Here is a 14962-nt window from a genome sequence, read left to right on the forward strand (position 1 = left end):
CACTATATTACATTACGTTGCATTTAAATTTTTAAATGAAAAGATGTATCCAAGATAATAGTCACAGGAAATTAAATTGCAAAGCAAGAAGTTTACAAAATGTGTGCGTGTAACATGTATTAATGAATCGTGTTAAATTAAATTAAATTTTTCAAGTTGACAATAATTTTTACTTTACATAGATTTATTTATCAATAACTTTCCAATAAACAGCAAGTACAATACAAATAATATTTATCTATTAATTATTATTTCTATTATTGACGTAACATTATTTCGTAGATGTAACATTATTTAAATTCTCATTTCTCATAATCTTAATAACTCTTTCGTACACGAGTTTTGGAGCATCCTTGGCCCATATAAAATCGACGTGATTGAAATTGGGCCATGGTACTTCATATAAGTCGATTACGTTGGGTAATATGCGATAGAGTCTCTTGATATTCTTGAAAAAAATGATCTTGTAAATTTTCAGAAAATTTTCATATTTCTACACAGTAGAAAAATTTGTGTTTTTCTGTTAAACGGCCCCTGTTGAAATCTATTTTTTAAAAATATGTTTAATACCTTTATGTGTTAATTTAACATATTGGTGTTGTGTTAATTTGTTAATTTGTTAATTGTTAAAACGGGAAAAAATGTAAGAATAACACAATGTGCATCTATTTTCAATTTTAACCAATAAATATGCTCTATTTTATTAGTGACATGATTTATCTGTTAAAATTTACAAAATTAAATGTTGATTTTTTATTTGACAATATATTATAAGCGAGGATGATAAAATTTATAATTAACATATTTTTACATTAAAACTACGTTAATTTTACACAAGAATTATTTAAAATTAGTTGAAGCTTTGCACTTATTTTGTGTTGAAATATTAACACAGTATATTGTGCGTCTATTTGACATTATGTGGATATATGATATCTTAAATATAACACAAATTTTTCAACTGTGTACAGACAAGAAAAATTAATTTTTTTTAAATTAATTTATTCTTTCCCTCTCTTTCTATATTTTATTTGAACAAGCAGCTCTTTGTTATACTTACCACGCTCTTAATTAACAAATCTCCAGGAGCATAAAATAATGCGATAGGTAATGTGATATTTGTTAGATTATATTCCGGGGGTTCCGGCGAATTGTATAGCAATAGATTTTTCTCGCGACCGTAATTATATCGGCGAAACTTGCTTGACTGGTTTGTCTGAATAAAATGTAGAATAGTTTTAGCCGAGGTGCCAGCCGGATCGACGCCCAGGATTGCAGGCAGAAGAGTCTGAATAGAGGACATATAGACAAAGTTGTATTGGAAGCATGATTGTATTTAAAATAATGAAATGCGATGATCGAAGAATCATCTCGGAGTTGTATTTCGATGAGAAATCACTACTCACGTAGTTAAATTGTTCTTGATCATTTCCACAGAGCAGAAATATTGGGTTGGCACAGAACTGTTGCGTAATAAAATTCTGAGGGCAGATATATTTCGAAGTAAATCTCAAAACATCGTTTTGCGGCATAAATTCGTCATGAAAGTATAACCGCATGATCGCCTGTAATCAAAAATTTATATATGTATTTCTAATTCAAAATAATTTGAAAAATACTTTTTGCATTCTTTAAATAGAAAGAGTAACATTTAAAGAAATACAAAAAATTGTTCATATATAATCATATATAAATGTATATATGTAGCTATATTGGAAATGTTATCTCATTGTATTTTAATTTTGAAAATTAAAGAATACATTTTATTTTAAATCGTAAAAATATAAAATTATATTTCTTAAACTATGATTTCAAGCACATTTTCATGAAGACATTTCTCATTTGTATTTGATAATTATAAGACATTAGATTCCAATTTAAGAGACGTTTATGAAGCTACCTGAATTTTTTGTTTTGACAAAGGGATATTGTTTTGGACAGTTATTTTAATAATTTGTTATTTGGTAATAAATAATTTAATAATAATAAATAATAAATTAATTTTTAATTTAATAATAATAACAATAAATAATAAATGATTTTCTATTTTTGTATTTGCATACATTATTTTACCTTAAATTCTCTCCAGAAGGGAAAAATATATTTTATTGGACTCTCTATTTGGTCAAGAAAGACTGCCGGCGCAAAACTGATCATCTTTTGCACCATTTGTGCGATTTCCGGACGCTCTGATGCCATTATAAAGAAACTGCAAGCGCCCACTGAATGACCAATGAAAGTATGCAATGGTTGTGACGTCATATTTGTGATAAATGTAATCATCGCGGGTAAATCATAGATACCCGTTTCGTGAAAGCTGGTGAAATATTTGATTATATCTTAATTGTTATAATATATATATATATATATACTAGCTTTTCGGACCGCGCTTCGCGCGGTCCTCAAAGCCAGCCTTTCTATTCGGACCGCGCTTTGCGCGGTCCTCATATAGTCTATATTAAATCCGTTTTAACACAAAAAATTAATTCTTTTTTTGTATTACCGCGAACTACTTCCACATTTGTTGTTCGACTTTCACGAAATTTATACCAAAATAAATGTTTAAATTTTTTTGTGGATGACTACTATGTTATCTATTTTTTTCTCCCAGATATTTTATTTTCTTTTTTTAAGACACGCTTTCTCTCTCTCTCACTCTAAAACACACGCGCTCCCTCTCTCTCTCTTTAAGACACATGCTCTCTCTCTCTCCTTATCTCTCTCCCTCCCTCTTTCTTTAAGACACACGCTCTCTCTCTCTCTCTCTCTCTCTCTCTCTCTCTTTCTCTCTCTGTGTGTATGTGTGTGGGGTTTTTTAAGTTTACGCTTTTACCTACGCATCCACCCACACAATCGCATATTTATGAACGGATTTTTTAAAAAATTGGTACCAAAATGTTGCAAATTTTTGGCGACGATGTGGTTTTTTCAAGTGTTACACCTCCACCCACACGCATGCGCATTTATGGACCAATTTTCACGAAATTAGTACCAAAATGTTGCAAATTTTTCTGAGAAAGCTGCTGTGTGGTTTTTTTAAGTTTTATCCCACCCACGCATGCATCCACGCAGTCACACATTTATTCACATACTTTTTTGAAATTTGTAGTTAAATTTTGTTGGAGATGGCTACTATGATTTTAACAAATTTTTATCATCCTATTCATCCACCCACACACCCATGCACCCATTTGCATACGCATTTATTGACTTGGTCACACCAAGAAGTAATTTTTAAAAAATTTGTGTACGTATTTGTGATTATGTGTGCAATTCGTGTAAATAAACCTTTAATTTGTATGCAATTTTCACGAAATTAGTACCAAAATGTTGCAAATTTTTGCAATCACAAACATGTACACAAATTTATTTAAAATTACTTATTGGTGTGACCAAGTCAATAAATGCGTATGCACATGGGTGCATGGGTGCGTGGGTGGATGAATAGGATGATAAAAATTTGTTAAAATCATAGTAGCCATCCCCAACAAAATTTGAGTACAAATTTCGAAAAAGTCTGTGAATAAATGTGTGAATGCGTGGGTGAATGCGTGGGTGGGATAAAACTTTAAAAAACCACACAGCAGCTTTCTCAAAAAAATTTGCAACATTTTTGTACCAATTTCGTAAAAATATTGGTCCATAAATGCGCACGCGCGTGGATGAATGCGTGGGTGGAGGTGTAACAATTGAAAAAACCACATCGTCGCCATCTTCAAAAAATTTGCAACATTTTGGTACCAATTTTAAAAAAATCGGTTTATAAATATACGATTGCGTGGGTGGGTGCGTGGGTGGAGGCGTAAACTTAAAAAAATAAAACACCAGCTTTGTCAGAAAAATTTGCAACATTTTGGTACTAATTTCGTGAAAATTGGTTATAAATGCGCATGCGCGTGGGTGGGTGCGTGGGTGGAGGTGTAACACTTGAAAAAACCGCATCGTCGCCATCTCCAAAAAATTTGCAACATTTTTGTACCAATTTCGTAAAAATATTGGTCCATAAATGCGCACGCGCGTGGATGATTGCGTGGGTGGAGGCGTAAACTTAAAAAAATAAAGCACCAGTTTCCTCAGAAAAATTTGCAACATTTTGGTACTAATTTCGTGAAAATTGGTCCATAAATGCGCATGCGTGTGGGTGGATGCGTGGGTGGATGCGTGGGTGGAGGTGTTACACTTAAAAAAACCGCATCGTCGCTATCTCCAAAAATTTTGCAACATTTTGATACCATGTGTTCAGAAATATTGCAAAAAAAAAATTTTTTCGCAAAAACATACCCTCCTCTGAAGAAAAAAAATAAAAATAAAAAAATTAAAAAAAAAACCCACAGCAGCCACCCCCGAAAAATTTGCAACATTTTGGTACCAATTTCGAGACAATCGGTCCACAAATGCGGAAGTAGTTCGGGCACAGACAGACAGACAGACAGACGGACGGTGCTTATATATATAGATTAAATTAATCCCTCTCTCTCTTTCTCTCTCTCTCTCTCTCTGCCTCTCCCTCCTCAATATTATATATAATAATATAATATTATAAATAAATATTATGTAATATAATCATTTTTTGCAGTAAAACAGAAAGCTCGATGGGCAAGAGCCGGAAGAGGTACCAATTTAAAAAAAATCGGTTCATAAATATACGATTGCGTGGGTGGGTGCGTGGGTGGAGGGGTAAACTTAAAAAAATAAACCAGTAGTTTTCTCAAAAAAATTTGCAACATTTTGGTACTAATTTCGTGAAAATTGGTCCATAAATGCGCATGCGCGTGGGTGGATGCGTGGGTGGGTGCGTGGGTGGGGGTGTAACACTTAAAAAAACCGCATCGTCGTTATCTCCAAAAAAATTTGCAACATTTTGATACCATGTGTTCAGAAATATTGCAAAAAAAGATTAAACATACCCTCCTCTGTAGAAAAAAAAAAAAAATTACAAAATTAAAAAAAAAACCCCACAGCAGCCACCCCCAAAAAATTTGCAACATTTTGGTACCAGTTTCACGAATATCGGTCCACAAATGCGGAAGTAGTTCGCGTACATACATACAGACAGACGGTGCTTATATATATAGATATATATAATATATATCATATATATATTATATATATATATATATATATACATCTTATATATATATATTATATATTTGTATATATATATACATATATATATATATATATATATATATATATATAATTCATAGAAATTTTATGTTTAATAGAGTATCCTACATAGATAAACTACATAAATTAATCTATTGTCAAAAAATAAATATCTTTTCCTTTTGGCAAAAAATTGAAAAAAATGCATTATTTCCAAAATATCTTTGTTTTTTTAATACAGTTTATTTGTTGATTCTTCATGTAAAAGTTTTAATAATTCGAACATATTAAAAAAAATATATTTATATTTTTGACAAGGAGACACTTGTATCAGTCTGCATCTTATATAAAGAGAATACTCTCTATACTTATATAAAGAATATCTCTGGATACATTATAATAATTAAGTATGTACATACATATATACAAAAGTGATTTAAACAAGTTAAACATTTTTATATTTATTAGACTTTAGACTATATAAGTATATTATATAAGTCTCTCTACGTTGTTTGACCAAATTAAATATGCTACATGAGTATAAATTTATCATTTTTCAAAGCATCATAATTTTTGTTTTATGTGTTAATACCTGTAATCCCAAAATTTTAATTCCAACGGAGACAGAGAAATATGCGCCCTTGAATAGGTATTACCACGAAAATTGCCTAACCAAACATCATATCCCTGATCCGCTAATAGATAAGCTAGAATGCAAAAGACATTGTTTGCAAAATTTATTGGATAACTTAAATCTGCTTATATATACATATATATATATATATATATATATATATATAATATTTTCTTACATAAAATCATATTTTTCCTTATTGTTAGTATTTTTTAATAATTATAAATTAGGATTACAAACTGTATTTTGATTGCAGTTTGTTTATTATTATCTGATAAGTTAAATAAACAATTCTAAATAAATAATATATATAATATAAATTATTATATAAAAATATATATTAACTTTAATTTTTAATTTAAATATAATAAACTTTAACACAATTTTTAACAAATAAGATAAATTAAAATTTGTGTTACAATTTACTATACAATTAAAATAAAAGTTGCATAAAAAAGTTTTTTTTATAAGTTTGTTATTTAAATTCGAGATTTTTCTAGGCATTTTTCCAATAGAGCATTAAAAATATGATACAATTAAGAAATTATAACAAGATTTTTAATTTTAAAAATTTAAATTTCTACGGATTAATAAGAGTCAAAGGCAATTGATAGTGTGTCTGTTTTAATAAAAATAAATTTTTATTGATATTTATTAAAATAATTCATAAAAATAAATAAATCTCGAATTGAGATTACTTGATGTTACGCTAAAAGAAATTTATGTCTCTTGCACAACAAATCAGTTTCAGTGAAAAATTAATTTTTATTGAATCCGATGCAGTATCATCCTTGTTTGGCTCTTACTAGTCCGTTGGAATTTAAGTTTCTATATCAAAAATATAATTTTGAAATATTTGTAGGATTGATTAAAGAGTTGTACACACCGAGTGCTTTCCCTTTGCCAAGAAGGATCCAATCGGCGGAGGTGCATAACAAAGCGTGTTGCAATAATACAGGTGGAGAGTCATTGTTACCTGGAATACGATGTAACGTCAAGAGATAACCATCCTCCGTCGTTATGACATGAGTTTCTGCAGGATAACCCTCTTTTCTTATCATTTTCACCTAGAAGAATCAAGAATCAGAAAAAAATGCACAGTTGAAATAAAATGCGAAAAACTGCGTATTCTATTTATTAAAAAAAAATAGAGCAAATTTCTCAAACAATTTAAATATAAAGAATGCATTAATAATAATTTTGCTTAATTTTGCATTACCCATAAATATCTAATTAATATGAAGAATATATGTTACAAGGTCAGAATGAAGTCAAATAGAGGTACTAATTTTTTAATTAAACATATATGATGTGATTTTTAGAAATTATAAAGCGGGATTTCTTCGACTGATAAAAGTGTGAGAAAAGCTCGATAGAATTATGTATTATAGGATTATTTCAGTAATAAATTTTAATACATTAAATTATTTTTTGTTATCTTTTGAATCAGTTAAAATGATTTTAATGACTATGTTACAATTATAATAAATATTTATTTTTATACAAATTTTTAATCAGACTAAAATTAATATTATTGATATAATAAAAAATTGTATATATATGTATTATATTTATTATATGTTTCAAAATAAAACAAAGATTATTTAATATCAAATAAATAATACTAACAATTGAATCGGATATTTAAATTGACTTAACAAAACAAAAAGAAGAAGATAATAATATTATTATACATAAATGTGATTAATAGAAATATGTAATTTAAATTCCAATTTCGATATCTAAATAAAAGTGCAGCATAATATATAAGATCATTTTCGACCATTTTCTGAAAAAATTAATCTAATTACAATAATAAATATTTTAATTTCTAATATTTTATAATTAAAATAATAAGAATATCAATTTTTTTATTAGTTTGTAATAAGTAAAAACAAATGTTTACCGTGTCGAAAGCGTCATCGGGATTGAATTTAAAATCTCTGGACTGTTCCCAGTTGATCCACGATATTTTTTCGGCATATGTATGTTGCTGACTTTTTACGTTTGTTACTGTATTGGATAAACTGCAGAATAATGCCAGATACACGACTAATCTCATTGTGTCGATGACAGAGATTGATTTAATAAACTGCAATAAAAAAACTGACAAGTTTTCCTATCGGGATATATGTAAGTATATTACTAAAAAAATAAAGCAGAACATGCAAGTAATAGTTTAATATGAGGCAATTATTTTTTACGCACTATATTTATTGTTAGAATGAATTAGCCTTTCGATTGATTTTTATTAATCTGCATAAAGAAATGGACCAAAAATTAAAGTAAACTAGAAAAAATATTAAAGTAGGCTAGGTTGAACTCCTGTTTTCTTTTTGAAGCAGAATATGTGTATATATATTTCTATGGAAAAAAATCTACATCAATATCTTTAAAAACAATAAATACAAAATTCTAATTAAATTGCCAGCAATTATGAAGTATATTAATTAATTATGCATTCGCAACTATCGCCAAGCATTTAAAAGCAAAAAATCTTGAAAACATTATGCAACGATTCCATAATTAGATTGTTGCAATACCAGTTTATATCATAACCATTGTAAGAAAAAAAAATTTACAAACACATTAATCATTCTATTCTCATTGTGTGTTAATCAATCCCGGTAAAAAATTTTTTATATATAATTATATATATATAATCGTAAAATTATATGTAAAATATATGTTCATGTTTATACATAATTATATAAATTTAATATATAAATAATATATAAATATAAATAATTATATAAATATAATAATATAATTATTTATAAATTATAAGGGTTCATATATAATTATGTCAAATTATATATAAAACATATATATATATATATATATATATATATATATATATTTATATATATGAAGAAATACTTATTATATATGTATATATATATATATATATATATATATATATATATATCAATTTTTATAATTATATATAAAAAGCATTTTTATCTAATTATGTACATAGACATATTTCATATAAAATTTTGCGATTATATGTATTTTTCTATATAATTTTATATTTGTTATACATAAAAAAATTTTTACAAGAATTTTATAATGTCACTATTTAAATTTTAATTTTGTGTTTTTTAATATAATTAGATTGAGAATTATTTTTTATAAGTAGCAACATAGAAATTGCATTTATAAATTTTTGTTCTCTCAAATTTTTTCTGCATTTGAACTGTGATTAAAGTGTCACACACACACACACAATAAATGTTTTACAATAATATTTTATTTAATGAGATTACAGACATTAATATTAATCTTAATTAATCTCTAATTTTTTTCCTAATTCTTTTAATTCTGTTTTTTTTTTTTGATTTTCCAGAAGATTCGTTTTTTCTTTTTTAGACTTTATTAAATGTTTTTTTTCAGAAAGGGATAAAACAACTCAAATAGCACATGTTAATCTCATAATTTTTCACTGTGCCTAATTGTTTTATAATAAACTGTCCAAAACACTAATCAGAAACGTATCGACACAAATGTTTATAAAGTCATAATTCCACAAACGTATTTTTTACATTTCTACAGACAACAAAAATTTATTTTTTTAAATGTATTTATTTTTTCTTTAAACTACTTTTTTTTTAAATTCTATATATAAAGTTTTTCATAAAATTTGGAATTTTTTACAATAATAATCTGAATATTTCAAAATTTAAAAATTTATATGTAGAAAATATGTATATTTAAATATATTTTAACATTTTTAAAACATATTTTATATAAAAAAAATTGTGCAAAAAGAAATTTGCACATTATTACTTTCTCGTCATATTATTTTGCTGATTAGGATGACTTTTCAATTATGACTTTCTCATAAAGGAAACTTAACTTGCACATTGCTTGATTACATTGAATTTAATTTCCTCTATGAAGAAGCCATAATTGAAAAATTATTCTAATTAGCGAAATAATATGGTGCGTAAGCAATGTGCAAATTTCCGTTTGCACAATTTTTTAATTCTATGTACAAAGCTTGACTTACATGCAATTAAGCTAAATCAGTCAATCAATCAATTAATCAATCTCTCTCTTTTGTCATCAGCGTTGAACTTAGATAATTTTAAAATTAGCTAGATAAAGATGAGATGAAAATATGTAAATTTATCTTAGATCAAATAAAGATAATTTTGTATTAAATGTACCTAGATAAATAAGGTAAAATTATACAATGATTCATCTAGATAACTTCTAGATAATGTTATTTTTAAGACCGTTTATAAACACAGTTAAAAAATGTAAAAAGAAATATAAAATGAGATTCTTATTTTTATTTCTGAATTATTATTGCTTAAGTTCTACTAATTATGTATTTTCATGTACTATGATTCTAAATTAAATTATCTAAACATTATTCTAGATAATTTCGTGAAGACAATATTTTTTTTTTCCAAAATTCAAATAAAAATATAGATAATACATATGATTAATATCTATATAAAAATAAGATGACGCCAAAATTTTATCTAGTTGATTTCATTTATATAATTTTATTCTTTAATTACTTACCACAATATCAATTACGCCGTTGCGTAAAACTATTTGATATTTTCGTGATAGATATCCTGATGTATCGGTGGTAGATCGATGAATTGTATATCAATAGATTTATAATATCTCGCGACCGTAATCACATAACAAAACTTAGCAGACCGGTATACGTCAATGAAATGCAGAATTGTCTTCGCTGAAACGTCGGTTAAATCGTGATTCTGGGTTATAGTAGTAGAGTGGTGGATGGTGGTAGTGGAGTCTAAACAGAAAAGGAGCACATACAAAGTTCAATTTCAAGTATTCTGACGTTTAAACGACGGGCAATCGTGCAGATCGAAGATTTAATCAAGGTTACATTTCTGTTTGTTACTGCGATCGAAAAATTTAGTATCCTTGATGTAATCTATACTTATAATTCTATATACAATTATAATGAAAGGTATTCGAAAGTAACGAATTCTTACTATATGCTGCCGATTTAAAAATCTTTCGTTGAGTAAATAACTTAATGACGCAAGATTGATGCGGCAGGATCTTTTTTGCTTGGTGATTAAAGTAAGCGAAACAAAAATTACAGTTCAATCTGCCTAAATTAATGTTACATGAGAAATCTGAGAAAAAACTATTTTACTTTTGAGCATGACTACTTCTGAAGTGGAGCCTCTTTCTTAATAATTGCTTCGATGAATGATCTTGGCGTAACTTTTTGCTGAAACTTGTCTTTTGAAATGGATGTTTTAAATATTGTAAATCAATTATTTAAAGAATTTGGTGTCGTCATACGTTTGTGTAGATACTCCAAGAAAATTGAGAATTTTATACTGTACATCAATTACATGGTTTGCTATTATATAAATAAAATTATGTAGATAATTATCTAGATAAAATTATAACATCTTATCTTTATATATAAACAATAAAAAATAAATAATAAATAAATAAGTAGATCTATTAATAAATAAATATGTAAAAATCTTGAATAAAATAATAACTAATAATAAATTGTAATTAATTAATTAATTATAATTAATTTATTATTAATTTTATAATCTTAAAAAATATTTAACCACAAGATTATTATATCATTATTTTAATTCAAATCTTAGATTCTTTATGCTCACAATAACTTAGTTTACGTTGTACTATTTTTTCTAAAATGATTTAAATTTGAGTAACTATTAGTTTTAATTAATTATTAAATAAATCAATGGAATCATTTATGATAAATATTTCTTTTTTATCAAAAGTCGAGAGTGAAAAATTAGATAGTATAATCGTTATATTTAATCCATCGCCATTTTTAATTTCTAATTAAATAAATAACTATTATACGTATATTATATAAATGTTAAAATCAGTTACCTAAATAAAAGTTAAAATCAGGAAAGCCAAATTTAAACCGGTTTTGGCATAATATATTTTTTATTTTATATTTAGTACGGTATCTAGAAAACTGGAATGCAAAATATAAGAATTGGCGAATAACGATAAACTGATATACATATATTACACGTATTTTCATTTTTCAATTATTTCTTTGTACTGTAAAGATAACAAATATATTTGTTGATAAATACGTGGATTAAATAAAATTATTCTTACATATGTATAATCGATTCATTGTTATTCAGAAGAAATTTTTATATCCACTAATCAATCAGTTCTTTAATAGTATTTTTAATAATATTATATATATATATATATATATATTTAATAGTATTCTTAAAAATGTAATGACTTTTTATTTAAGAATTAATAGAAGTTCAGTAAAGGTTTATCAAATTTTTCTTGTTTTCTTTACATATATGTAAATGTTATATATACTTGAATAATTTTGCAATAGTAGATGATAGTGTGCGTGTATGAGTTTCTATGCAAAATTATTACCGACTCGTCGTCCTCGGTAGTTTTATCTCTTCCTTCGTAGAGATACATTCTTCTCTATTTTCGGAATATAAAATCAAAGCCGGATATAGTGATATAGTATACGTTTTAGTGAATCTAGCGAGATAATTAAAAATCAATTGTGTCTACGTTAATGGTGTTAGAATAAAATCACATCAATCTGTCGAGATTCTGTTGCAAAACATAAAAAGAAAAAGATAATTTAATTTTATTACATGTGTATATTTTGCATTTAACATCTTTCTTCCACACAATTAATATAAAAACTAAAGTATGCATAAAAATATAGAATATTTTAATTATTAAAAATTCGAAATCTATTTGAGAACTGATGAATGCTGATAAGTTTAATCGATTTAATTGTTCTAAAATATATCTTTATATAAAATAATGTGTCAAAAAAATTTCGCGATTTTGTGTTGCGGACTTTTTGTTTTCATCATTTTGTCATCAAAATCTCAGCAAAGTTCTATTGATAACAAAGAGAAAGATGATAATTCGACGGTACGAAACAAGAAAGATGCGGATTCTACAACAATCAGTAGGAATAGAATGAAAATACTGCGATACAATTTGTGTGAAAATAAGTTTGCCAACAATTCTCAATATGTATACGTTTATGAGGATGATGATCAAATACAGATAAACTCGCACACCAATTCGACAAATGTCGATCATAAAAGAAAATTTACGCCACAGGAAAGTTATGAAAAATTTATCGGAAGGAATAATTCCGTGTCAAATGGTGTCTTTGAAAATTGCAAAGATAGTAAAGAAATTAACATCGTTCCATACGAAATATGCCATAATATTACTTGCATTCTGCTCTGTTGTCCTCTTGGTAACAGTCTGAGTTTAAATAACAGCAAATGCATTTCGGAAGAAATTAAATACCGTCTTCCGAATGTGTACAAATCCACAAACGATTTAATGGAGAATGAGAAGAAGAAAATGGACGCATTGTTTCAGTTTGCCGTCCATGATTCGTGCTTGGAAACGCAATGTTTCAATGTACATAAGAATCGTCAATACGATTACAAGATTTTTATCAATGGTTCCATTTATTTATCTCATTCTAAAACATTATTTAAATCAACTTCATATTGTCTTGCTGTCATCTCGGAAATGGGAAATGAGTTTGAAGTGATTTACTGCTCAAAAATTTCTAATCAAGTCGAGAGAGACGAGATAAAGAACATACCAGCGACTCGCTCGGAAAATCGTTTATTTAAGATGTATAAGAACTTGAATTTAATACGTTTATTATTTTTGGTGCCAATATTTCTAGTGTATTCCATATTGCCAGAACTTCGAAATGTATATGGCTTTACGTTGTGCAATTACAGCTTTGCTTCATCCGTCGCAGTCATAATTCAAGCTGTGAAATATATATATATATATGAAGTGGAAATACCATATCCCGTCTGTATTACACTTGGTATAGTATATCAAACAATAAATTATATACAAACAATTATAACTACATGCAATCAATGTAGGGTACATACTTGTCAAGCATAATGTATATTCGCATATTTTTTAATCTTTTTAATAATTTAAATGTATAACTTTTCAAAAATATAACGATTATTAATGAAATAAAATTAAAATTTAATGCTTTTTAACAATCTGAGTTCGTTACAACAAATGTATATATACAAATATATATATATATATATATATATATATATACATGTGTATATATACATATATGTATGCCTATACAATATTGAGTTTTAGAATTTTTAGTGTTCTGCCTCTCTTGAAATACCATTTAATTTAATATCGATATAGTATCAATAGTATTCATAAAATATTATTATAAATTTTAATGCGGGATGTAGAGTAAATCTATTTTTAAATGGTGTATCAGAGAAACTTGCGAGTTACTCCATTTTAACGCGCTCTCAGTAATTAAAATATTATTTATTATTATAGCTTTTATTTTTATTCATTTTTCAGCTTTTTTCAATTATTTTTTTTCTATATCGGGTCACTTCTGGCTAAGTACCATGAGCTTTAATATGTGGTGGACATTCAGGTAAATGGGCAAGTATTTAACATTTTATTTTACGTTTGACTTGCCCCTAATTTTCATTTGACTTTACGGAATTATGTTATAATATGAAATAAAACAAATATTTTGTTTCCCTATCTATATTTTTTGAAATTAAAAATGGCATATTAGATAATAAGCACAACATTATTAATTTATAAAATATTTATAAAATATTTCAACGCAGTTTAATTCTGATTAATGTATCCAATTTTTCTTTAATGTTTTTCACATTATACGAGCGTAATATTTATATCGCGTTGATCTTTCTTTTTTATGTATAAAATAGGCAATACATAATAATTTTTAACATAAATACTTTTTGTCTCTAGAATCTAAATAAAAATTTAGATTATCTTATTAAAATATTTATGTAAATATGTAACAGTTTATAAATATAATACACTGTCATACTATTTACTATTTCTCATGGTAATTGAGTGAGGTTTTCTAGAATTTGCTTTGATCAAAAACAAACATTAATTTAACTCTATTACATTTTTTTTATCTATATTTACAATTAATTAAATACGACATATAAATTGCAGAGGATTCTGTTCGTTACAAAAAAATGTCAATCGGAAAAGACAAACGGAAAAAAAGAAGTTACTGTATTATGGGATTTTTGCGTATGGTTGTCCATTTATACTTGGTGTTGTTTGTGTCATCGTCGTGGAATTTATTTCCAAGTATATACCAAAAAAATTGAGACCTAAATTTGAAATAAAAAATTGTTGGTA

The 14962-nt window shown here is 26.5% G+C and overlaps 1 protein-coding gene and 1 long non-coding RNA gene across 2 annotated transcripts; one reads left to right on the forward strand and one right to left on the reverse strand.

Moving 5' to 3' along the window:
• Nucleotides 1–166: 166 nt before the first annotated feature.
• LOC114944709 (lipase 1-like) lies at nt 167–10471 on the reverse strand. Its single transcript, XM_029320756.2, has 8 exons — nt 10277–10471; nt 7647–7832; nt 6627–6807; nt 5699–5813; nt 2074–2317; nt 1407–1565; nt 1061–1288; nt 167–448 (listed from the first exon to the last, which is right to left on the reverse strand). Exons 2-8 carry the CDS (start codon nt 7800–7802, stop codon nt 272–274), a joined length of 1260 nt encoding a protein of 419 aa, XP_029176589.1. The 5' UTR covers nt 7803–7832; nt 10277–10471; the 3' UTR covers nt 167–271.
• Nucleotides 10472–12965: 2494 nt separating this feature from the next.
• On the forward strand, nt 12966–14959 carry LOC146719771 (uncharacterized). Its single transcript, XR_014926349.1, has 3 exons — nt 12966–13604; nt 14129–14207; nt 14771–14959. It is a non-coding gene; the product is annotated as an uncharacterized LOC146719771 (long non-coding RNA).
• The last annotated feature ends 3 nt before the right edge of the window (nt 14960–14962 follow it).

The sequence above is a fragment of the Nylanderia fulva genome, unplaced genomic scaffold (genome assembly GCF_048542155.1).
Source record: "Nylanderia fulva isolate GAGA-0341 unplaced genomic scaffold, ASM4854215v1 Scaffold87, whole genome shotgun sequence".
In the NCBI taxonomy this organism is placed as follows: Eukaryota; Metazoa; Arthropoda; class Insecta; order Hymenoptera; family Formicidae; genus Nylanderia; species Nylanderia fulva.

What these genes read in the sequence shown, in the direction of transcription:
- LOC114944709 (XM_029320756.2), bottom strand. Translation starts at nt 7,802, where the DNA reads ATGAGATTAGTCGTGTATCTGGCATTATTCTGCAGTTTATCCAATACA. An exon ending in CCGATGACGCTTTCGACACG is followed by an intron (nt 6,808 to 7,646) that starts GTAAACATTTGT and finishes TGATTCTTCTAG; the next exon opens with GTGAAAATGATAAGAAAAGA. An exon ending in ATCAAGAACAATTTAACTAC is followed by an intron (nt 1,289 to 1,406) that starts GTGAGTAGTGAT and finishes TCCTCTATTCAG; the next exon opens with ACTCTTCTGCCTGCAATCCT.